The sequence below is a fragment of the Bombus fervidus genome, chromosome 11, assembly GCF_041682495.2.
Source record: "Bombus fervidus isolate BK054 chromosome 11, iyBomFerv1, whole genome shotgun sequence".
In the NCBI taxonomy this organism is placed as follows: Eukaryota; Metazoa; Arthropoda; class Insecta; order Hymenoptera; family Apidae; genus Bombus; species Bombus fervidus.
The window spans coordinates 1,894,399-1,921,741 of record NC_091527.1 but is presented as its reverse complement, the minus strand read 5'-3'; the positions used below and the strand labels follow the sequence as shown (position 1 = coordinate 1,921,741).

The 27,343-nt window shown below is 34.1% G+C and overlaps 2 protein-coding genes across 3 annotated transcripts in view; one reads left to right on the top strand and one right to left on the bottom strand.

The window, feature by feature from the left end:
* Window positions 1–27,343, top strand: part of LOC139992113 (uncharacterized) — a 109,896-nt gene that overhangs the window by 45,201 nt on the left and 37,352 nt on the right. Inside the window, exon 2 of one of the 2 annotated variants that reach the window (XM_072012669.1) lies at window positions 1,944–1,989. The exons of the other annotated variant lie outside the window; for it this stretch is intronic. The gene's annotated coding sequence lies outside the window, so the exon portion shown is untranslated. The remainder of the gene's footprint in view (window positions 1–1,943; window positions 1,990–27,343) is intronic. 2 annotated transcript variants of the gene reach the window in all.
* Window positions 18,346–22,587, bottom strand: LOC139992125 (uncharacterized). The gene is made up of 3 exons (XM_072012698.1): window positions 22,125–22,587; window positions 19,930–20,602; window positions 18,346–19,398 (listed from the first exon to the last, which is right to left on the bottom strand). The coding sequence occupies exons 1-3, from the start codon at window positions 22,357–22,359 to the stop codon at window positions 18,966–18,968; spliced, it is 1,341 nt and encodes a 446-aa protein (XP_071868799.1). The 5' UTR covers window positions 22,360–22,587; the 3' UTR covers window positions 18,346–18,965.

The following is a 27,343-nucleotide window of genomic DNA, read 5'->3' as shown; positions in this document are numbered from 1 at the left end:
GTAAGTGCTATGATAAGTATAATGACGTATATATACTTCTCATAGCCACTGTCTCCGCCAATTATAACACTAAACTGCGCGACTGACCAAAGCTCCCGAAGCTTCACATTCTGTGACGTAAACGTTCTCGCGATATTCTTGTCTAATCGAGAGTAATCTTTTACCTGGCGAATAACAAAAGTTCAACAAACATCCAACCATGCCGTGACCCGTTGATCGACGTTTCAATAATCAGAGAGCAGGGATCACCACCGTGTTTCCATAACGCTTGGGAGGAGGCGCGCTGAACGTCAATGACGAGGAAAGACAAGGCGGGATCGACCGCGAAAATAAACGTTCCAGTTTTAGCGTGTAACAGGTATTGTTTGAACTTGCGCATCGAGGTCAATTAAACAAGTAGCCAGGACGAGGCATGGGCACTCGCGGCGTTGATGTTTCATGTCAAGACTTCCCCAGCGTCTAATATGCGTGTCTTTTGCGTGTACCATGTATGTCAGGGTTAAATCACGCGTACGAGGATGGGATGTGCGGATTTTCAGTGTACGTGCAGCGGATGACACACATGGTCACGCTTTTAATCCGATCCTGCTGCTTTTCGGTTTGTTAGATACAAGCTGCAACTGCGTAGAGCTCGCGTTCATCCGGTCGATGCAGTATACAGGCAAAATAGTGAATGCAATGAAAGAAGCGATTACGAGGTTGACATCAATAACGAGGTTACTTTATCAAAGATTTGGCACTTTCATCTCACGCTTTTTAACCGTGTTATGATTTTAGAATTCGTATATTCTAAACTTTCTCTTATTTCACTAAACAGAGAGACCTTTAATATTTTAAGAAAAATTTTGGTCACGCGTACGAGAGTAGTGCATGCAAATTTTCAAGGTATGTGCAGCGAATGACGCACGTGATCACGCTTTTAATCTGACCCTGCTTTTTCCGCTTTGTTAGTCACATGCTGCAACTGCATAGAGCTCTCGTTCATGTGATCGATTCAATATACAAAGAAAATAGTGATTACGATAAAATGGGTGATTACAATATTGATATTAATAACGAGGTCAGTTTATCAGGGATTTGAGCCTTTTATGACTCCTCGTACAGTTATATGATTGAGAATATAAACGGTGTTCTTTTAGAACAAATATCTTAATCTCTCGTGTTCTAAGATTCCTAAGACTTTACAATTTGTATATCCCTATATCTTCCTTTTATTCTACTAAACAAAAAGACTTATCTTATTGAGATTTATCTATTCCCAGAGACTCGTATCTTTTATTTATATCGTATTTATTTATATCGTCTTTAATCATTAAGTAACACCATAATCAGAAAATCAACAAAATTGTACTTGCCATATTTTGCCTCTGTAATCTTCATTTGTTAGATTGTGATGGAATATCGCAGAATACTTGATTATTCAATGCTTCTGGTTGTTAAGGAGATTTTTCTTCTAATTTCTTCTCTTTTTCAACAATTTTTTTCTTCTTCAACCTTCAAAGTGAATCCACATAATTGTGGACACATTATGTCACATTAGGTTTGTTCTCAAATGAAAATAAAATGAAAAAAGATTGAAATATTATAAAATAATAATACAATTGTAAAAAATGGGAAACTCAATAAATCACTTTTCAATCCAATATAGTCACATAGTGTACTATGATCACGGAATAAATAATAAATGCGACAATAAATAAAACGCGTTACGATAATGGAATACAATATTTTTTGGATATTCGAGCGGATAGAACTTCAGAATAGGCTGTTTCAAGGGTGACTTGTTGCGAGCCGCTTTAATTAAGGTCGATCCTGTGCACCGCAAAAAAGTTCCGCTTCCACAGATTTTACAATCTGTATTTTGGCACCTATGTAATTTGTTATTCCAAAAATTGAAATTTTAATCACCTTATCATAACACGTTGCTCTCTTCTCTTTTTCAGAAAAAAGGAACACGTCGAATAATTACCTAAATAATTGAATCAAAGGGTACGTACATCAATAATATCTGTGCATAAATTCATGATTTTTGTAAACTTGTCAATTGTATTACGTATTTGACTATCTCTTGATTAGAGGAAGATTTTCTCAATTGGCAGGAGCTTATTCTATATGTGAAAATAAGTCGAAAATGTAGAATATGACTTCTTTATGAATTTGAAAACCTGTCAAGTAGCAATCCTCAACCAACCATGCTCAAATTCTATTTTTTCGAAAAAGAAACGTCGTAAGAAAGAATCTATTATTCTATATTTTTGACTTATTTTTATATCTATGAGGAATCGTATCCTCTCCGATTACACGTGCATAATTCATTCATCGTGAAATATCATGAAGATTTTCTTACACTCTTCAACGTAGAAACGCATTGATATTGTCTGATCAATTCTTCAATAGTTTCACTGGCAAATCATGTACCAATAGAGAACGCTAGCTACAATTTCCTTTTCCGGTCGATCTACCATGCCCCTATAGACATCGATTCGATCTAAACAGTAAACGTCGCAGCCACTATTCAACGACAGATTTTGATGCTCGACACTTGCTTCAGTCTCTTGTCGTAATCGGTCAAGCCTATTCAAAGCGAAAGTGACCCAGTTTTCAAGATCGCAATTTCGAGATCGCCACGTCAAAGCCGTTTGCACTTCGATTCCATTTAAAGTGGGATGCATTCTCCCCTGCATTAAATTGCGAGCGATAATATGATCGAGCTCCATCGAAACCTGTCAATCCTCTCTTTCTCGAGCGATTCCTTCTTTTTTTATTTTTTTATCTCCATTATCAACAACGCTCATGAACTTCGAGCAATTCAACAGACACTCGTTCGTTTGGATTTGGATGGAAAATGATTAAGACCACTGCAGGCAATCATCGGTGATTTTCATTGATCGAAGATATTCTTTCTCGACTGAATGGCTCGAATTGACGAGAGTGATTCTTCGTGTGTACTGCAACGAACAAGAATATTGTCATGAATTTGATTATGCAAAATGTTTTATTTTATCTTTTATTCGTTTTATAGTATATCGTATATATTTTGTGAATCTTGTGTAAATTTTGTTGTAGAATTCTTTTATTTCAGTTATTTGTAGAATATAAATGCATAAGTTACGCGACAGAGTTCGAAGTTTAAATACAGAAATATTCGTTATCATTGGCCATCTGTGTAGTAAAAATAAATAACAAGAGATACATAATGGACGCTTCTGATGAAACAAGAAATTTTCATCGCGAAAATGTAAAATTGACATAAGAATCGATTCGATATAGAACTGCTTTGAAACTGTTATAAAATAAAAAGGATAGTGGGTCGAGAACTGATAGTGACCGTAACTAAAATGGACATAGAAACTTCGATTCTCTATAACAGTTATTCAAAATAAAAGTTCTATATACGCAACTGTTAAAGTAAAATCGACATCATTACAATTTCCAACTTCTACTTTCGGTAAACGTAAATTCAAAGATTATTGATATTAGTTCGAAATATTTGAGATAAAAAGTTATATTACATAGCATGGTCAAATAAAATATCGTATTTCTCAGAAATTTACGCAGGATTTTACAAAGAATCTGATCTGCGCCAATATCTTCGTTTATTACTATCACAAGATTTCATATCAACTCTAATAAAATTTCTTGAATATCCATCCGATAATATGAATAAAAAAAAAACGTGATTACTTACAGATTCATAAAAGTGAAAGAAAAATGTGATAGCAGACTTTACGAAACGATAGAAACAAATGTCCTATATACAGAATGGATCATTAAAAATTAGTATCGATTACGTGTAGATGTATTATATCTTCAACCATTATATCGGCTCCATCTTCTCAATTTCTCTTTCGTGTGAGGTACATGCCATTCACCCCTCTCCCTAAACACCTTCGGCTCTCGTAAAAGCGAATTTAGTTTCCTTGAAACCAAATAGATCTTCTCGAAATTTCTCCAAGGTTACAGGGCACTTGTGAGCAAGCTATCTCTCGTTGAGAACTCATCGCTTCAAACTCTAAATCTGGGCTACATAAATTTAGACCTCCTTTTCGCATAACAGCATTGCGTTTGTAAGTAGGTGTAATAAATAAAATTATTATTTCTCATCGATAAATACAATTTTATCATACAATTAATATCTTGAATTCGATCCTTATTACTTTGATATAAATGATCATATTTATATATACATCGCGCTAAGTATTAATAATGTAATTATATGAATATAACAAAACATATACATACTTATAATACATCTTTTCTTGCAAAGTTGAAAAGTATCTAGCAATATGAAAACCTTCCTGATGATCTTGTAGGCCAAGACACTCTGTATTTCGTATGGTTTTTACAACCCTTTAATAGAACTTCAAAGAGCATGCGATAGAAAACAATAGAAAGTGAGAAATTATTATTTATATTGAGAAATATTAGTCACTTCTGTATTAAAAATTTTCGATCATACCGTCAAATGTAATTCCAATTTCTAAAATTGCGGGATATTTCGTGTTTTTTACCTTTCAAACTTTCTCGTCCACTTCCTACATGTTTATAAGAACATTTTTTTCCTAAAATATATCACAATACACTAAAAACGTTTTGACTACAAGAAACATAAGATACCTTGTATACTCTCATTCATTTTTATCTACATCCAGTATTGCGAGAGGTTCCTATCTCCAATAGTTAGTTACTGCGGAGAAACGTTTGATAAAAAGAAAGAAATTATTGTCCACCGGGAAAGCGAATTTCTAAAGTCGAATTGAATTTTGTTCTTAAATCTAGATAAAAGACGACGAAGAGTAGTGATCGAGGAACGGTGCTTATCACCATTACATAATTCCTTAGAACGATTCATTAAAACAAACTTGCACGATTGCAGTTTCTTTCCCAATTAATTACCCAGGATTGCGTTCATCGTTTTGACAATTGACTGATACAGATACAAATCCGCTTTCTGCAAGATTATCCCGCTATAATGTGCAACGTCGAGTAGAGAGTCGCTACAAACAGGGCGAGTCACTCGAAACGCTCGGAGTCAGCTTCCACGAACAGCCTTTCATGAACTCCGTAAATCCTCTCCGGACAATTAAGTTTGTGACTAATATCCGCATACGTTCTCACAAGGGGCTACATTATCTGCTTTCCTCCCAGTTAAATTTCCACGAGTAATAATTCCATTTAAAACTTTCGAAGTTTATTTTGTTACTTATGAAAAATATCTCACGAGAAAATACACCATCTCTTAAATGGATTTACACATTTCAAAATTGTTGAAAAAATTCTTAAATTTTTATGTAATTTAAATGTAACGACTGCTAGACTATGGATATTCGTGCAAATTTATATTCTTGTAAATATAATTTAAAAAAATGGAATCTAATTAGAGAATTGGTTTATCTACCTACTAAACATCAGAACAGTTTTGTAATTGAATAGTTTAATAATTTGTATATTTGTTTGAATAGTTTATATATCTTTATGCGTATTCTATATATTTATCCAGTTTGTAATTTCCTATAAATGCATAAAAATCCATGGTTTAGTTATTGATTTATTTCTCTTAGTTTGCATACACAGGCTCGCAAAGCTACTTGAACGGCTGTATCCGTAGAAATCTTTCATGAATGTATTATGTGGTTTATACGAAATATTTTGAAGCTTAATTAGCATCGTTATGGGTATAGAAATGAAGAAGTACGTAGAATCGATGAATAATCGATCAAGATTGTAGGGGGGTGCACCGTTTACGCAAATGTTGGGAAAATGTAGTTCATGGGCGAAACGATAAGCCGTGGACTCGGTTGTTTCGCTTCAAACGACAAAACTCGATTTTCGCGGCTTTCACTTTGTCCTCGGGATTTCATAAAATCTTCTATTAATGAAGCGTATCTATAGCGATAACGGCGTGTTTCATCGAAAACATAATCTGATACGATTCAAGAGTTCACTCAACAAAGATCAAAAGTTTATTTCAAGGATACCACGATCGTATAAAATATTAGGTAAATTTAAGTTTTTTTGACAAGAGAGGCGTTTAGCAATATGTTATCACAAACTCATACAAAACTTTTCCGATAAGATATTGTGCACACACCATCTATAATTTTTAATCCATCGCGTTCTTTCTGTGACTCTTACAAATATGTAGATCTTAGAAACCTATGCGTCGTTTCAAACGTCGTTCCCACAAAGATGAAATTATAATTAGTTAATCATGTGCATGATGATTTAAACAAATAATCACATCTTATACGAAACTAAAAAGTGTCCTAATATTTGTGAACGCGAGCGTCCACAAAAGTTTTCTATGATAAGCGTTCAAATACTTTCGTGGCATACCGTATATAAATCTGATTTATACACTCTTGTCTGGGTTCACATAAATTCTATCACTTTAACAGCAGGAATTTTCTATTTTCAGTCTCATTCTTTGAATCTCGTTGGTCGTAGCGACTATATCAAAAACCGATTTTCCCCGTAGATCGCATCTATTCTCGGATTTCGATGCAAACTAACCCGACTTTCGCCATGACCATGGACTATATTCCGCAACAGAGTTTCGCAGTTAATCGTATTTATACAAGGACTTCTGTTTCCCTCATTTGCGTCTCGTTATTGCTGATAACATAACGCGGCACGGCGCGATGCCGGACTACGTACGTTAAGGACGTTTCGATCCGATCAGGAAGCAGCCGCAAAAAACTTGATAAACCGCGGTCAAGGCTATCGATCGCACGACAAATTGTATCATCGTCACGGGAATACGTTTAGCCAGTCGCTGTCAGATATAATACGATGTAAGATGCTGTCGGCGTAAACATATTACCAGTCAAACGTCTGGAATCAAACTTAAAGGACAGTCAAAGATAAAATTTGTTATCTTAGAGGTCGTCAAAAATCCATCAAGATACAGTAAATTATTATCGATATCTGTAGCATAAATTTTGAATTAATAATAAAATTAAGAAGCTAAACTATCTATAAGTAAAATTGATAAAACGAGTTTTTAAATTTCTCCAATCTCCGTAAATACCTCGATGTTTATGAACGTGCTAACCCATTCTCTTTAAATCTCCAATTAAACTGTTATAATATCACACTTGACATATTGCACTAATCAGTTGTTTAGTGCAATACTTTGTCTGCTTTTGTCTTTTAAACATAATTTTACCCTGCGATTCGAAATAGTATCGAACATTATGCAAATATTTGTCATGGTGTATGTGTTCGTAAAACATTAATTACTGAGATATTTTTCAAATAAACGACACGATGGCTGAACAGAAGGGAAAATAAATAGGAAGGAAAAAGTTCGACGTAACATGCTGATGTTTGAAATAAAGTTGCGAATAAAGCGGTGAACAAAAATATTATTCCATCGGGATATAAAGAACTGTTGAATATTTTGTTGCACTGAATGGAATAAGAATATAACGAAAGCAATAAAAAAAATGCATTATTTTTTTAATAGAAAAATATTTCCAAGTGGAAATTCTGCACTGCTTAGAGGAACACAGTTTAGTCAATTTTAATAAGGCAAGAAATCATAAAAGACCGTCGCATCAAGGATCAAAGGCGATAATGTTACTTCACTGAATATGCATAATGCATTTCACTGCCTGTAAACTGTAGCATATGGATTGAAACGTAGTATCATCGATGCCAAACAATATTTCACCAGATATGTAAATATGAAACCGGAATTTTTGTATAGAAAATACACGTTTATTGTATGAAAATGATTAAAAATATTTTATTCGAAGTATTGCCCATCGCTAACTATACATTTTTCCCACCTGTCTGGCAATTGGTGGATGCCACGCCAAAAAAACTGTCGCTCTTTTGAGGCAAACCAGTCATCGAGCCATTTTCGTACATTTTCGTAAGAAGTGAAGTGCTGGTCAGAAAGTGCGTGTCCCATCGATGCAAATAAATAGTAATCGGACGAAGCCAAGTCTGGTGAGTAAGCCGCGTGCGAAAATATTTCCCAACTGAACGCTTCAATCGTTTCCTTGACCGGTTTTGCTGTATGTGATGGTGCATTATCATGAAACAAAATTACTTTCTGTTGCCTTTTTTGATATTCTGGTCGTTTTTCACGCAAAGCTTGATTCAAATCGATCATTTGTTGTCGGTAGCGCTCAGTATTAACGGTTTCGCCAGGTTTTAACAGCTCATAATAGATCATACCCTTCTGATCCCACCAAACACAGAGCATTGAGCAATCACACACTGAACTTATTTATTACGCATAATATTTCCTCGATCTAAAATAATGTAAATCCAGAATCTAGAATAGAAATACGTTTCAATTAAATAAACACTCTTTATACGTTCTTCGTTTTAAAAATTTTTCTGAAATTCTGGGAAGCTCGTGATTAAAAAAATTTTCCTAATAAAAAAGAAAGAAATGTATGCTATTTGAAAGCAGGAAATCACTTATTAAATTAACTTACTTTTTTATTACAAATTTACTAAGAACTACATAAAACTACTATGGAAGAAATAATATTATTAAAAAAACAAATAAGTAATATTAATATTAAAACATTACATTCTACTCTTTAAGAGTTACTTTCGAACTCAAATTCGAAGAAATATGCGATTAGAAAATCAAGGAAATCTAAGAAATTTAAAGACTTTCTTTTGAAGACAACTTACTTTTTTGATAAATTTATTAGAGGCGCAGCTATATAAAACACCATAGAAAAGGGGCGCATTGTTATATAAAAGGGAAAAGTTTCGTTGGTGATCACCGTCCATCAGAAGCAGGATGAAAAATAGGGATACTGTTCGGAAGAGAGATCCTGCCAGATGGTAGAGGCGATTTGGAACAGTGCCAAATCTGTGATGTTCCTTACACAACGATAGCTAGCAGAACAAGTGGCACAAGTAACACATTCATGCAAGAAATACGTCCGTGCAGGTGCCGAATTATTCAACTGCCCACACGTTCTCTCTCCCTTTCTCTCTATAATGAAAAGTTCGTTTTCGAAGTATGAAAATGTGCCGAGCAGCCTGCAAACGATCGATAATAGCGACCCTTCCTCGATATCTATTCTTTGCTTCATCTAAGAACCATTAGTAATATTGTACCAAAATACTGTTTCTTTTAGGGAATCGATTTTCACCGACAAATACTAATATATTATGATTTTAATGCAGCGATAATGCGTTACTCGATATATCGCAAGATTTTTTTTTAATACTTCAATTGAATCTATAAATACCAAAGTTTAACCGACATAGCAAGGTAAGATTATTTGGGCCACCTAAGTTACAATATCTTAAAAGTCAATCTTGAACTTTGCATAGAATAACCGAACTTGTATATTACGAACAGGCTGCGGATCTTTATGCAAATTTATATTCTTCAGAATCTTTCACTTTTCGAGAAGTTACTTTTTGGGAACATTTCGTTTTTTTTTTTTTAAGAAGTCTTTCGCTAGGTCAGAAAAATTTCACGTAATGCAATATTAAATCATTCAAAGGTATTAAACTTAAGTAAAAATTAAAAAAAGATGAGTATCGTTTGACAAATTTGTGGTATTTTTATTTAACCCAAGGAATTAGATCGTGTTATTTTAGTCTTCCCGCTCTTCTTACTGGCAATTAGACGGTATCAATCTTCATTAAGACGTTAAGTCTACCAGGGAAAGAGGAGACGGTATTAGAAACGAAGGGTCGATCGATATTATCACGAGTCAGGCTTATTGGTATCAATCCAAAAACTGTTTGAAATAAGAACGTTCTTCCTATTCCGGAGTTTTCCCTTCTTTCACTCGTTTATCTTCGGATATCGTCTCGCTCTGTGCAAATGTCAAGGCTCTTATATTGAAACTTAATTATCCGATGGACGTATTGAATTTCCGTATCGTGTCTCCAATATTTCCGTCATGATCCACCACCCGAAACCTTTAGTAGAGAGCTCGTCGATCAACGTTTTGTTCGTACTTCAATTCATTCAGGTTTCTAATTCTGATGTCATTGGAAAGTCTACTTTAATCACTGTGATAAATTGACAAAATTGATATGACATGATCGTAATCGTTGGTGTTCTAAGTAAATGTCAGACGAAATCATGTTATATTCGTGAAAAATACGCGTAGACATTTAATTTGCAATCTCTACATTTTTCAATCGAAATCAATCACATGTTTCAATGAAGGTTTTCGAGTTATCGAGTTTGTTGAAACTTTAAACAGTAATAGATTACGTCACTTTTTTTATAAAAATACTTCATTATAGGATCTAATATTTGTTTTTCAAGATATTGATGATAATTCCATAATTCTAATTTGTAATTTTTTATAGTAATTTTGAAAAATTTGCAATTATGCATTTTGGAGAGATTTAGATGATTTTTGATAAAGTATATCGTGCAATTGTTACACTATTAGCACAATAATTTGTCATATAATAAAATTAGTAAAGTGACTAATTGTCAGTTATTTTGACAAAATTTTATTAATAATATTGATTAATCTGTACAAACGATCCTGGTTATTTAATTAAGAAGAATGTGAGTATATATTAAATATCTGAATAATGAAAATCTTAGTTTCCTGGAATAACAGAAGAAGTCACATCATATTGCTTACATTGGAACAAATATCGGATTGGAACAAATATCAGAACACCATAATACGAAGGTCATCTTCTATTGAAATCGAGTCTTCCTGCGTAGGCGGAACTCCCTATCTTATACTTATGTGTACGTCATTTTGTTTACTAGTCGCTGCCACCCTTAATCTCAGTTCGGTAGAGTTCACAGCGCTGCTTCAATGCGCGCAAACTTTTTCATAAAGAAATTAGACACGGTAGATAAGGATAGCCTAGCCGATTTATTAATAGAGGAAAGATTTACTATACTCGAGATTGCCTGGAACATTTTTGAACGTTGAATGAATAAAACATATCTCCGTTTACTGCGTGTGATATTACAGAAAAATCATTTAACGTGAAGATTATATTGAAACTATATTTCAAGCAATTGAAAAAATTTGTAAATAAACACTGTGTATTTGAAACTAGAATTTCCAAAAAATTAAAAAACTCGTGAATCTTCTGTATTAGTAATAATTTTACATTGACAAGAAATCTATGAGAAAAGTGATTCTTTGAAAATATATCTCAAAATTTTACTTACAAAATTAATTTAATATTGATAAGTAGACTGTGAAAGTTTATACATCAATGGAAAAGTTAAACATGAAAAAGTACACATAATACGTGGAATACGTATATGTATAAAATATTCGAAGTATAATACTTTTTATGATATTTTCCAGCTTTAACTGTATTCATGATAATATTATAAATTTATATAAACATCCACGGTCTAATAATGATCTTTCATGGGAAGATTTCATTTATCGGCGAAGGAATCCTAATTGAGCCACTTTGATACTGTAATAGTTTTCTTCCTAATCCTGAATATCACTAATCACAACTGTTTACTACAGGAGTGACGTAGAAATCTCTGATCCATATAGATACGCACACACAATTAGAATGGTATCTCGTTGTTATATCGTAATTGAACAACCCAGTTACGTGGATGATGACCTATTTAAATCTATAAATGGGTTTACCTCAGAAAGTCGATTAAATTGAAAAAGTCAAACATGCAGGAGTTGAGGTAATTTGTGGTAGGAATTTCTATAGAATTTGGCGTACCGAGATATTGATCATTCTGCAACGTATACAGAAGAATACAATGAGATGAATTCAACGGCAATCTACATCGAAACATTCAAATATATTTAGATGTTTCATCCGGCTCTGGATTTCAAATTTATCTTTGCTTAACTTTAATTACTTATAAATAATTTCACTATCAATCAACTTTAAAATATCATTAATAATATCAAAATTTAAAACACTATTAACCCTGCTGTCTTTTGGATTATTTTTAAATCGTTATTGCGTGATATGTGTCATTTCTCGTTTCAATTGTATGCTAGAATTTTATTAAAACACTTAAAAATCTTTTCCTCAATTGGAACTAAAGTGAAACCGATACATAAAAAATTAGTTAATAGTTAAGTACTCTTAATGTTAACTTTAAGATATTATTCTTCCATTAAAATGTGGGCATAGATAAAAATAATAAGTCTATAGTAGAAAGCATGATTGATTCACCAATCGATAGCAGTCCACGAGAAAAAGAGAGAGAGAGAGAGAGAGAGAGAGAGAAATTCTGATAACTGTATCTCTACAATAACCAAGACCATCTACATATTAAAATAGGTCAGCTTACGTAATAGAAACATAAATATCGGCGAATTCAACCAAAAACGTCTCAACGTTATTTTTGATTCAAAACTCTCCGGCACCTCTTTCAGCTTCATTCGAAGCAAATTATTTTCCTTTCGATGCAAAATATTCATTGGAATATCCCAGTTTTTAGCCAAATACAGTCCAAGTTGAGATAGAAGGAACGTAATCAATTTACGAGGTATAATCCCTGTATGCATCTATCGGTCCCGTGAATATATCAAGAATTAATTTCAACGAGGCAGTCTGTCGATCAAACCCATCGCACGGGAAGCTGACGCAATTATCACGAGACGTGTTCGAACGATTAGGAAAGCCCCGAAAATTGAACAACCAGCCACGTGACAACGTGGCCGGGATCCGTGTTCGCCTACACGGGGATCGGTGATCCGCAATTAGGCGGAGGACACCACGATACGGGCTTGATTATCATCATCGATCGACTCGTCATAACATGTACGTCGAGTACAGTTAAGCAGTTATGTTAACGTCAACTGTCGCGTTAAATGTACTCGTTCCTGTCCCTGGTACTTCTACTTGAAAATACTATTGTAAGAATCTTTTTCCAGTTTTCTGAAATTTTCTACGTAAGCAAATGGAGGAGAACTTTATACAATTATAAAATCTAGGCGAAAAAAGAAGGTATTAGATCGATTCTTGAAATTACATTTCATTCCATAATATCATAGAATCAGAACTCAATTAAAAAGCTTCCGAATGAAATATCTCTTAACAAGTCGACGTTTTTCCAGAACGAACGAAACGATAATGGATATATTCGATACTTTTCCTGCCAACATTTGAAGAACAGGAATTTTTAGTGGATAAATTTCATGGGTGGAAGCTCCTTTTATTAGAAACTCGTTGCCATTACCATCGAATGAGTAAGATTTGTATAAATTTAAAATTTAAAGTAGAAAGTGAACATATTGATGAATAATGCATATGAAAAATACACCGTTACTAAAGAGGAAGCTTATCGATTCAGAAAAATTGAGGATTTATAATTTATAAGTAATCCTAAAATATGATTTAAAAAATGCATTGTTTAAAATTCCAAACGCGAACAACAATAGAAGATTAGAAGTATGTATTTAAAATTACAAATTACCTGACGAAGAGTATATTTTTGGCAGCTTACGGAGTCAATGAGTAGCACCTTTTAGCGTGATGTCACGACATTGTTATCGTGCCACCATTTTTAGATACTGTGGTATCATGGACTGACAACACGCTACGTGAGAGATAAATTGTTATTACGGACTCTCCCTATTACACCAAAGTAACACATATGAAATTAATGAACTTTTACCAAATAATGAAATTACTGTATATATGAACGTGTATGTGAACGTCTAACAAATAATTATATTATTAAATAATATATAATAAATAATATATAATTAAATAATAATATTATACATATATATGAACGTGTATATGAATTTTTATCTTGAATTTTGAATATGGTGTCATTATTATTCATTACGGTCTGTAAAAAACTTATACAGAAGATATTATACAGAAAAAAAAGAATAGAGAACTTTTGAAGAAAAGAAGGTCTAATTTCAACTAAACTTTTCACTTTCGCTGCGAATTTTTTATACACTTCTCGATAATTAACTCTGTCAAATAACCTGTATTTTTGACCGGTAAATTTTTGATCGACGACGTGATAAATAACGAAGCCTTCCCCGTTCCATTATTTATGAGTATTGATCCAAAAGCAACTTGAAATGGATCGATGATAAATAACGCACTAATAATAAACAGCTGATATAGGTACAGTCTCGTGTAACTAAGCTTGCTTGTGTTTATGTTAAATTCTAATTTATTGGAGCCTGATTCATAGCCTGTATTGAACAACGTGCACGGAATTCCAAGGATTCAGTACTGAATATCGAGGTTAAACGAAATTGTATCCCTGGAGAGTAAGGCATGATCTTCCATATAATTTAATAAAATATCTATCTCGTTAAACGTAGTACATAGATAATTAACGAAAGAAATTTCTTTTTTTTTTTTTGTCCTGACCGTCTCGCTAACAGGAAAAAACATAGGAACGTAATTTTAAGGTGATACCACCTTACCATTAATTAAAGTGTTAACATTCTCGTGTTTTATAGCTGATAATTTTTAATATCTTTCTTTTTTAACCTTCAATTTAAAACTAATCTTTATAACACAGCATAATCCGTTACAAAATTTGTTATCCCACCAGGCTATCTAATAAACTTTCCAGGAACTTTTCTGTCATAAGTTACACCTTTGCCCTCGCTTCTATCTAAAACGGATATTCGTGTAATCTTTGAATATTTCTTGAGTATCTTCTAATTATTCAAAGAAAAAAAATAATCACGTCATTCCATTATCATGCGTAAGCGTATATTGGCGTCAAATAAATTGCATTAAAGCGCGTTTTGGATCGATGAACCCAATCAAACAACCAAAATATTATAGGAACTCATATGAAGGAATCTTATGAACTTATCTTTACCATTTCAAAGAATTAGGAAATACCAAGAAAACATGAAAAAGAATAATATTTCTCGAAAATTCTTTACTACCATGCCGTAGGACCGAAATGAAATAAAATTATTTAAAAAACGTATCCTTTTGAATTAAACCCTTTTCTAATATTTTATACGATTTCGTAAATATTCAGGATAATATACAGATTTCTTCGAAAGAGTGTTTGCTTTGCTATTTTCTTAATTTATCTTATTGTTCTTGAAATTTATAAATAATTTCTACAAATATTTGCATCCTTATCACTTATGAATGTAAAATTGTGATGGGTTAATCGTTTTCTTAATAATATAAATTTTTAATATCAATTTCTATTAGCATTATATTTTTAATATCCATTGATTTAATGCCAATTCATATACATATTCGATAATAAATATATCTTGTATTAAATCAGGAAATATCCTAATACTTATTATCAAGTGTGTAACTTCTTCTCAGTAACGAATTCTTCGTCCGAGATATTTCTTACAAATCTTCCAAGTTCCTCTTTCGTTTCTTTTTCTTTGAAAAAACACAACGAATGGACAGGTGGAAAATTGATGAGCGAATCCAGTTGTAAGAACGAAGGTAAGGAAGCGTATGAACGATCAATTATCGCCTTTTCTCCCTTCGTATTTTCGTTTCAACCTCGAAAAAGATTCGTTAGACTGTCCGGCTCTCCAAAAGAATCTATTGCTGGACAGATCTAACCGAGGAGTCATGGTCGATTGATATTCTTCTTCGTGAATCGTGCGGGGGTGGATTGAATAATCCTTTTGCTGCCTCGTAAACAAGTTTCCTCGACTGGCTTCTCGAAGTCTATCAAACATGACGCCGGAATTTTATTCGAACGAACGCGAATTCATGTAACTTTAAAATGTTGTCCACGTGATATCAACAACGAAATCATTTTTTGTTTCTGCAAACAAAATCATCCGCTAATGTAAAATCCGTGGAAATTGTTTTGTATGAATTAGAACCAAATAAAAATCGTTAAAGGTTTTAACAATTTAACAATTCAGGTCTAATTGTTTTTAACTTTCCTTACATTCTTTAAATGTCCTAATATCTCTGAACGAGTATCTATCCAACAGTCGAAGAGATAAAAAGAAAGGTTAACACTTTCAAGTTTGATGCCACTAACGTGTTGTTAAGTGCAGACCAGATGTCAGTGTCCGGTGACATCATACATTGAAGTTACGAGCAAGCCGATTCTTTACGTAAAATTTACAAATTTGAAATTTTTTACCACCGGTAACACAGTGAAGCAACAGTGAAATAAAACACCGATTATTAAACACCGGTTAAAGTGACTAGTAAATTTCTACGGATAGCAAAGGAGAAAAACGAGCGAACTATACATACGTGGAGGAGGTCATGCTCGCCTAGTGTTCGCCGTTGCAAACATACCAGCTAACGATAATTACGCGGAAAGGGGAAAAAACGCTGGTGTTTTGTTATCGGAGAATCGACATTGCGTGAACGGTACCGAGGGAGAGATCATTGCGATAGAAAACACGAGTTCTTGTTAACACTCGTTCTTCTCGCAACGGCCACGCTAATCGTTTCGTCGATCCCTCGTGAACCGTGTTGACTTTGTTGATTAAGTGAATTTCTCCGCTCTTCGACGAGCTTTCTGTGCAACAACCAAGCTCAAGGTCCCGCCACGATAGATTGCAATTAATTCCTTACCATGCATTAGGTGCTGAGGTCTTCCTTGGACTTCTAGATGTACTTTTACGATCGATAAAGAAGGATGAAAGAAGATCCATCTGGTAGCTTGTGACGCGAGTCGAATCGGCTCGATAAATATTCGAAGACAAATGTGGAAAAAATATATTCCAGTTAGCTCGCAGTGGAATGATTTGATGTGAGTGAGTACCTTAGATAAGAATTAAGAGAGCTTAGGAAAGTTGTGGCTGATTAGACGGACAAGTAAATCTAAGGATTATGGAAGATACGAAGGATTCCGTGGAATGTTAACATCGCGGAGAATTCGGAAAATCTGGGGTGATCAAAAGATTTTAGAGATTTCGAAGGTTAAAGAATACCGTAGATTCGAGAATTCGATGATATTCGAGGACTTCGAGAGGATTGAGGATATTGAAAAGCACTGAAAGCTGCAAAGAATTCAGGAATATTTAAAATTTCAAAGAGTTCGGAGGGTCGAAAAGAGTTTAAAGGTTTCAAAAGAAAATGTCGAAAAATATTAATGCATTTAAAAGATCAAAGAATAATCCCACTGGTTTTGAATAATTAGGAAAATTTAAAATTTTAAAAAGTTTTCGATAGTTTCAGAGTATTTCAGTAGTAGCAAGAGAACCGAATATCAACACGAGGAACTAAAATTACTCTGTTATCACAATTTGTCTGTAGTTTATTATAAATGAAAAACTTAATGAAATTGCGGTATAAGTGCGCTTTTTTAAAACTAGATAAGTACAAGATAAGATCCGTATCTAGGGACTTTTAAGATTGTGATATGTAGATTTCTGTATCAGAATTTAACTTCAGCTACTTTCCTTAAATTAAAGATTCTATCTTTGAGACTTTATCAAATATCGGTTGATCATAACATCAACACTACAGAATCTACAGCATTGTTACTATTTTACTATCCTTTATAATTTTATTCTAGGTCATAAAAACATATACATATAGGGTGGCAAATTGAAATTTATATTATAAATATTATACTTTTCTTATAACTTTTGAACTTTAAATTACATCTCTTGTAAAGATACATTAATATTTCAAAAAAAAAAATGTTTATTATTAGTGAAAATCTTATTTTTAAAAAGATAGACATATTAACCGACTTCATATATTCCAATGAAATAAAGAATTTCATAATCTCGGGCCATTTTTACGGCGATGCATCGTGATTTCAAAGGAGTATTATCTCTAAACAAAGAGAAATATCGAGCTGATTTGAGCCTGAAGAAAAGAAAGATGAAAGGAAAAGAAAAGAATCTTAAGGAAAGACTTTGTATTTTGCGAAGAATTAACATTAACAGTAAATCAGAATGAAAGATTCACCTTACTTTTCTTAAGAATAAAAAGATTTTATCAATTCAACTCTAGACAGTCTTTAAAGAATTCTAAAAACTTCTGATGGTCAAATAGATTACCAATTACCAATCAATTGGTAAAAAATACAGTATAACAACATACAAAGAAAAGATTGACCTTGCTTTTCTTAAAAATGAGATATGTTTCTAGTTATATTTACTTTACCACTGTCTCTAGAAAATTTCATCTTACTCCCACAATGTTTAAGTTCTATACTACCTGCTTTTTATTAATCAATTTAGTATACATTTCAATTGCTAATAAATCAATGAAAAATACAATGCAACATGGCAGAAAATTTCACGAATCAAGGTATTTTTGTAGAGGAAAACATAGGTTCCGTTGCGTTGAGTTTCGTGTGCACGTGTTGCAAAATAAATGGACCGTCTTGGCAAAGAAACAAAACGAATCAGCTCCGTACGAGCGAGTTGAGAAAATACTCCTAAACAACGATGTTGAACGATTCGTCGTGCAACGGTGCACAGAGCAATTTGGAAAATCAGATTTATTGGTGAATGGTGTTCGTCGAAAACATGCGCGATGTTTTCCCTTTCGTTCGATAAATTTGTCCCGCAACCTTGCCTCACAACCGAGCACAAATGCTAAACTCAATGAAATGCATTTTATGATAATGCATCTTACAGATTGTGTAATATCGAAGAATTATTGTTCCCCGGGAACGAAGAAATGACGCAACATTCTGTGAACCTTCAAAAACTTGTTTCAAGGACAATTTGATATATGCAAACCGATGGAATATTTCACGAAATCCTTCAAAATATATAGCGTCACGTTTTACGTCATACTTAATGAAAAGAGCGGGTGCAATAACAGGAAACCAAACATTCTCAAAGAAGTAAAACAAGGATTTGTCGTGTTCTTACGCAAACAGACATATTTGTACTTCCTGCTTCGGACTTGTTTCGCTTCTATATATATCATAAAGTAGTTTATCACGCTCATTTCTGCGCCACTTATTCATACTTAACATCGAATATAATAATAGAAATAATTATGTTAACTATATTGATATCAAATGACCGATCTTTCATCAATATAATTAATCAAAGATTCAACTAATAAAATTAAAAATCGAGCAATGAATACTATAACGAATCTCTCAGAATACGAGCCACTAATAATTCGATGAGGAATATTAAACAACCAATACCCTGACACACGAAGAATATCTCAAAAATCGGACGGAGATGCTTCATAGTCAAAATTTCATCCGAATCTTGATTAAAAACGATTTGCTGGTCTTCCTCGATCATCAATCGACTACTTAGTTTCTTTATCATCCCTGTTTCTCGATACTTTGTAATGAGTCGTCGAAGAGGCCTTCGATACATGTATCCTCTTCTTGCAAAGAAGAAAACAGGAAATCTGAAAACTGGTTTTGGTAGTGTGTACATCCGAAGACTTCTGTTATTCCTGTAATCCCAGTTCATCCTGTCAACGGTGAAATGTTGCAACACGGCGAATCCATTCTTCTTGAATATACTATCAAGTGCTTCTTCGGGTCCAAGTACTTCGTATCTGTTACGAAAATATTTTTAGTATGTTTATTGGTATGACACGAAACGCAAAACATTAAAAATTGCTTTTTATTCAACATGCTAGAAACATTGGTAATATCCCAAAAATTATTTAAATTTTCCAAAAGCTTAGAAAAATATCTATTAGAGCGAGTAGAACAACCTAAAACAATAAAATCTTGCACCTACATAACTCTTCAATCCATTCGTCTACAAAATATAAAAAAGATATTATTCACCTACTAAAGGAATCAAATAAAATCAAGTCAAGCGATATCGGAAATTGCAAAATTCGCTCGATAAATGAATGAAACTCTCAAAAGTCTTTTACGCGACAATAAATCAGTTGTAGAGCCGAGAATCTCGTTTCACGAATAGTATCCATCATCCAATTCCCAGTATTCGCTGTACCAGACACGCAATAAAAGAGGAATCCAGTTGAAACGCACTTCGAATCGAAGAGCTTCCACGAGAATTGACTAGAACGAAATAGAGAGAGGAATTGGAAATTTACCGTGACCGGTAAGATTACCTTTTATACAAATCTATGATGAACTGATCGTCGGAATTGTTGAAATAGGAGTGTACGACGCCTGGTCCGCTGAGTGGTTGACCAGAGTCACGTACTTGCTCGAGATTCTGCAGCAGATCCTCAGTATCGACTTGAGCCAGCGAGCTGGTAAACGTGCTATTATAAGTGATGCTCAAATAAAGGGAGAAGATCATCCACAAAAGCAGCACCAGACGCAAACCAAGGTTTCTTGGCAACGTGATGCTTTGAGACAATGAGATCGCCCAAATATGTGCAAATTTTACCTGTTCTTTGATCAAACCCATGCTCGACAATTTTCTCAGCATGATTAATAGAAGAGTGTAAACAATGAATACAAAAAACACGCTGATCCAGACGAAATAATGAAACGGCATTACTAGCTTTAAAATGTCATTCTCTATGGTTCTAATGTGAACCAAACTGGCGAGCACCATATCACGGAACATATACCAGCAGATGACTTCGACGTTGTCTAAGATTTGTAGATCTTCGGGTTTCGGCCCTGCTATCATGTCTATGTCACGGTTCATAAGCTTTTCGAAGGCATCGGGCCAAGGTATGTTTATTTCTGTGCTGGAGTCGACGGTCAGGTTGTAGTATTTCCCGAAGTCTTCGATGAGGAGCGCGCCTACTGCTTGCAGTGTTTCGTTACCTGTTGTGGCGATTTAGTGATATATTATTTATAATTGTAATGGAAAGCGATAAATAGACATTTATAGAATATTTAAATATGCCAAAGTATATAAAATACTTATGATATACAAAAATATCTAAAATATTCAAAGCAAAATACTCATAATATTTAGAGCGTGAAATAAATTTCTATTTAGATCATATTTCTTTCACTGTTCAGGGAAAAAGAATTTGCATAAACATATCTGTAAGCTAATAACAGGTAAAAGAAGCATGATTGAACAGAATACTCAGAGAAGGTTGGCTTCATTTATAAGACCAATATTATCAAGCAGTTCCCAAATTCAATTAATATTCAGGTAATTCAGGTAACAATTAATTGTGCTAATCTGAACGACGCTAATCTGATATTACATCGCTTTCCAACATGTGACACGTTCCTATCAATAAAGATTTAATTAAAAGGTTCGTTAATCTGACGAAATGTGGCTACCGAAGCCATGAATTGTCAATCAGTATCACTGCGAAATAAAAGATTTCGTTTTAATGATGTTTTACGTCTACCTTTTTCTCTACAAATTTTCGAAATTTTCCTATAAATTTTCTGTTCTCTATTCTTCCATTTCATTGGACACGAGTGTGATGGATGTTGAAAGCGTATGTGATTGAAAAACGATCGCTGCAAGGTCGCTCCCTTGGCAATGAAACCAACAGCTTTGTTGCGAGCTAGCAACAACGAAGCATATACTCGTTTAAGTGATTTATCACGATGCTCGAGGAACTCGGAGCGAAATACGTCAATTATTTCACAAAATACCGAACTATTAAATATTTATTGCAGTGACTTGACGGTATTCTTCTCGCGGCGAATTAATTACATTGATTAACGCTTCCTTGACGATGAGAGAGAAAGACAGCGATAAGTGAATTTTAATATTTTAATATTCCCAAGGCTATTGATTGCAGTTTATATTTTTAGTGCGGAGATTACTGCGCAGTTTATATGAATTATTATAATAATTATTACCGTGTAATGTATAAAATAGCAATATTATTGTTACTTCAATTTTTGTTTGTATATTTAAAACATGTATTAAAAGCGAAGTGGTTCCCACGATGATTTCCAATTTCTAAGATGATTTTTATATTATTCTTTACCTTCTACAGTTAATTCTTTTAACAAAATCTCAAATGCATTGAGACCACTATTTCCAACATTTCATTCCCTTTTCTAAAATAACTGTCTTCTTAATATCATTTCTCAACATTTCTAACAATTTCTCTCATTATAGCAAACATTCCACCAAGCATCATTTCAAACACAAACTAAAAATAGCAGCTTTAGTTCAAATGACTTGACAAATCTGAAACTCAACAGAATTTATTTTCCTCTCAACTGCTGCAAAAATATCCACGCTGTGCGATAGTTACTTCTACATCTCTCACGCTCCCCCGTGCCCAAGTAAAACCCATATTCCATTGAACTCTCCAAACACTGTCCCTAGCGTGCGTGTCCAGACTAGCAAACACAGTTTGCTCACGTTTCAGTTTGAGCGTGTCCTCTCTACGCCAGAAGCTCACTGTCGCATCCGTGACGATCGCGTATTTCATGATGCAGCCACCGAGCGGGCAAAATCGACGGGAATCCGCGGCGAACGCCGGAATCTGATCCACATCGTTCGTGACCGACGTACAGGATCCTACGGATCTCGATGTAATCTCGTCTCCCGTTGCGCTTGCACGAATAATCGTACCTGTGGCCGTGTCATCGAACATCAGAAATGCCACGTCCCGATAGCCGGCGTTCAACAAATCTCTCGCGAATAAATACACCTCTTCCTTCACGCTCCTCGTAACGAACAGATATTGTAGCGTGCGTAGATTCTTTTTTCCATACAGAAATATTCTGCGCGAATTAATAAATTTACCGTGTTCGATCACGATATAACCTTGTATGCGTTCATTTTTTACTAACGCAACACGATCGACGACCAGAGTTGGCGCGTTTTCCACGCAGACTTTCGAGATCGCGTCCTCGAGATAGGTGGCAGGCGCGACGTACAGCACATCGATTCGTCTCTCGGGATTGAACAAACGCTTCGCCGTCAAGCTCGTGCAGGAAACGATGGCTTCAACGTTAGTGAAATTTCTCGCCTGAAAGAACCGATATTTGCCCTGCACGGCTGAGATAGCACTTGCTATCAACGTGACATACACTAGACCGATATACATGAAGGACTGTTCTTTACATCTTTTTGATGGAAGCAAGACTAGAGGGATAACTTGAAAATGAGAAACGATGTGAGCGCGTAGAGGTATATATGGGAAGAGATTTTATCTGAAGACGACCTTGTCGTTGTTCGAAGTTTCGATTATGAAATTGATGCAAATTGTTTCAAAAGTGTATTCTCTTGGTTATTGGAGGTTGTAGATTTTCGTTTCGCGTGATACGTTCGTTCGCTGTCACTGAAATCATGAGAAATGGCCGGTGTTCAGTTAGGAAATTGCGGAAGAAAATTGGAAAATGAGAGTGGTTGAAGGTTGGTGTTAAAATTTAATAAATCAGAGCAAGGATTTTTACGATCTGGCAGGAATTTCATAGAAATTTCAGCGACGTGATATTACGCTTTCGAAGATTTTGTCTCTGAAGTACCTTACGCAACGGGTTGTTTGATATAAAATGGAATATATCGATTATTCTGACTCGATTGGTCAAAGATATTAAATACAACAGAGTATTCTGAGATTTTAGTTCTACAGCCTACGATAGCATTTTAAATCGAAGTAGTTTAGCATTCTTTGAAATCTTTTTAACTCTGACATTCGATTCTTTAACATTTTATTTCTGATATTAGAAAATGATAACGAGTATAATGGCGAAGGAAGTGTATATTCGATACTACGGTTCGTTCAAGCTTAAATTCGGCGATAACTATACCGTAACATGTAAATACTGTACGTGAAAGCGGATATCAAAGATATTTCAAGGAAGATTTCGATTTTAAAAAGCAGTCACGTAACAGTGGCTGGGAAACTTCGAAAACTAGAATCGAGAATTTGACAAATAAAGGAAAGAAAAATAAAGAGAATAAAAATATCTTAGACCACTACAGAATATTCGGACAATTGAAATCATTTTATTTATGTTTTATTGAAAAACATGCATAATTCTTCCTTACATCTAATAACAAATACACATTCTTAATTAAAGATATTATTAATTAATCGATATCTGTATCTCGGTTTCTCTTTATCAATTTTTATTATATTAAAACACTTTTCCTTAAGTAATTTATGTAATTTATGTAATGAATTGTTAATATGTTTCAACTCGAGCAATCAGCGGCAAAATATCAGAAAAAAAGTCACCATAGTTACATGTAGCTATCCGTACCATTTGTTTTTCGACATACCGCTTCGGAATAGCATCCATTTAAGTCTGCGGCTGTATCGCGTGCACGCGTGCAATTCCGTGAGAGGCGCGAAATAGCTGCACGTGTCGAATGTGAACCAACGGCATAAACGTCGAACTCCGTTTAAAATGAGAATCGTCCGTGACCCCGAGAATGTTGCAGAATTTGCACGATCCCGGGTGCAAGTGCAAGGTCAAGTGCTGTGGGCAACCTGCCAACCATGCAACGTAACTGTCGACTTCCTGGTCTGTTCAAAGCGTTGAAAAATTGTCTGTTCGATCGCGATCCAACTCGAAAACCATTTCAAAGCTGGAAGTCAAACTCCGCCCATGAAACGTTTAACATCAAGTGATTCAGTAGATATATGTAAGGTGAGCAAGAAAAAACTACCACCTGAAAAAGTCATTATTTATCGAGTTTATCGAAAAAATGTTTGAGGTGAAATCTATTATATTTAAATGGCTTGGACAGATGAGGACATTTTGATTTTTTAATATCATATTTTATAAAATATTAAGAAAACCTTTAATTTTTTAAACAGTGCCATACGTTTTTTATAATATTAATCAATCTAGCTGGATATTCTCTGCAAAAAAGTATGAACTTATTTACACCAAAAAACTGTTAGTTTAGCTTTTAACTTAATTTATTAAATTTAACGTATAACAGGAAAGACAGAGACAATACCTCTTTGCGTATTTTCTTATCTTTCGACCATTAAATTTGGCAAACTTAAAATAAAATATCTGCTAAAATAATTGTTCTTCAGTATAAATAATATTGCACTGAATGTTATTGGGTATATTATAAAATTGGGTAATATTATAAAACATATGCGGTGCCATTTACAAATCTCACAATTCACCTTAGTACTTAAAAAAATGTAAGGTATTAAAAAATTAAAATATTTTTATCTGATCAGGCTCCTTAAATACAACAAATTTCACTCCAAACATTTTCTGATAAAATCAATAGATAACGAGTTATTCCAGATGGTACTTTTTACTGACTTGCTCTGTACATAATATTGTGTTTGCCAGTTTACAAGTGTACACATAGGTATCGATAATTTTTTTCTACGTCCTCATTCTTATTGGATACAGCTTCCTTAACGAACTTTAACAGACCTAGACTTCTAAACATCGCTTGATGATCCTAACATCCCCCTATAATAATGTAATCAGAATTCAGAAGAACCTCAACTTCGCTTGAAATTTGAAAGTGTATTTCAAGTAAATAAAGTAAATAACACTCGTATATTTTTGAATAAATAATGTAACCAATCAAGAAGTTTCCAATTTTCAGAACTAAAGAAACTTGTTGGATCTGAACGAGACAACGTGATTTATCGTTTCGTGTAATAATGAACCAACCATTCCCTTTGGTTTAGTTCAAATCTGGAGCTTTTTCTAATTGTTCGCTATTTTTTTTCTGGAAGTACGTGAGAAGTACACGAAGATGCAAGATTGACACATTCAAAGGTTTGATCATCATGTTAACCAAGCGGAGAGGTGCGGGTTACTCTAGCATCAAACACGTAAAGTGGCTACAAGTTCGAGAAGTACGTTCCTCAAGCTGTGAGGTATTGATCCACGGCAGTTCGAGCAAAAGTTCTTCGGGAGTTTGCAAGATTCTTTGCTGGCGTTTCTGCGCTACTGCATATACGATTTCTCTTCCTCGTCGAGATGCTGCACGCTTAGAAGCTTCAGGTGTGGCACGAGTTGGTCAACTCTTCGAGCAAATTAGATATTCTTTTTACAAATGGATATATTTTATACAGGTGATACTCATTTTGCATTGACATCGTTATGTTAATTTAAAAATGAAATAGATAACTTAGTTTCTTAATTTTGTTTGTTGTGTGAAACTATAACATAAATAATCAGAAATTTCAACTTGAATTTAAAGGAATAATATTCGTAATTATCGCTGTTTTGTACTTTTCAATTTATGAAATATATCAGTATATTTAATTTTAACGGCTCGTATGATGATTGTTCAGGAGCGTGAATTGAACGTGATTACCTTTTCCCTTGGTTTATCATACATTCGGTCTGTAGACTGTATCGAGCTGTAAAAGTTCGCCCCTTTTATAGCTGCTCCAAAAATATCGAGTCAGTCAATTCAGTGAGATCACCGAGTTATCTGTCCTAGCCATCGCAGACACGCCCTTCTCCCAATATTTCTTTCAATAAAAACTTTCATTTTTGTCCAAACATGGTGGACGAGGGATGCAGAAAGAGGGTCTAAAGGGCAATTTAAAATCTCTACATAGGCCAGAATTCTATTTCTAGTTCTCCAGAACACATAACAATTTCTAAATCACAAAATAATGATAAATTACCAATTGAACTATGGTTATTGTTGATTTAACTGTGAATTACTATCAAAGAAATACTTTAAATTAAAATTAGTTTCGTAGAATATTTTATTCGCGTTTCATTAAAAATTGTAGATTACATCAAAATGAAAATTTTGAAAAGTTCCTGAAAATGCAGCAAGCTTCGAAGATCGTGATCACTTTTTAAGGAAAATCTATAAACCCTAAACCTTCTCCCCCTGAAGAGATTGAAATTTACAAGTTTCTCCATACAACGCCCCGAGGAGATAACCGGTAATTCGCAGTGGCACTCAGAAATTCAAGGAAAATTTAAAAAGTTCAGAAATAACGCGGTAGTCAAGCATGATATACTTTTTCCATTCCTGCTAGTATTTTGATGTAAAATTCAGTACGTTTTATCTGTTACACGATTTCACACATTTGTTGATAAGTCGAGACGTATAAATTGATTCCACGAATAATATAAAGAAATTTATTTATTATTATATTTTTCTATTATTACAACCTTTTACTTCGTTTTAAGATATTCGTATTATGTATGAGATGAAATTTCAAAGAAATTTGCAAAAATCTTATTTAGCATGAAAATTTGAAGCAACATTTCAAATAGTGAGTTGAGAAAATTAACTTGTCCGTAAAAAAAAAGTAGTAAAAGTCTCACTTATCCTATTCTTTTCCTGTAGTCTTCATAGATGATTTAAATAATCATCGTCCAAAAAATGTTCAATCTTGTACGTATAGTACACGACGAACAAAAAAAATGGAGGAGTCAGAAAAGAGGCAGCTATCATCAGGAAGTATCATAGTAGCTGCGTTAATCGTACAAATCTTTCTCTACAATGGAGCGCAACAAACGACGGCCCGGTAATCGCATTAAACACGCGTCCTCGAGATTAGCACGAGCGAATAATTAATGCCCGGTTCGTTCAACAGACATTTCTGTACACCTCTTCACGACAAGATCGATAATAATCGAAGCAAACCGGGCGATAGTGACCGCGGCCTT

Coding starts and splice junctions, on each gene's coding strand:
- LOC139992125 (XM_072012698.1), bottom strand. CDS start 22,359: ATGTTCGATGACACGGCCACAGGTACGATTATTCGTGCAAGCGCAACG. Junction 20,603..22,124: donor GGACACGCTCAAACTGAAAC/GTGAGCAAACTG, acceptor TCGCCACAACAG/GTAACGAAACACTGCAAGCA. Junction 19,399..19,929: donor ATCATAGATTTGTATAAAAG/GTAATCTTACCG, acceptor TTTTCGTAACAG/ATACGAAGTACTTGGACCCG.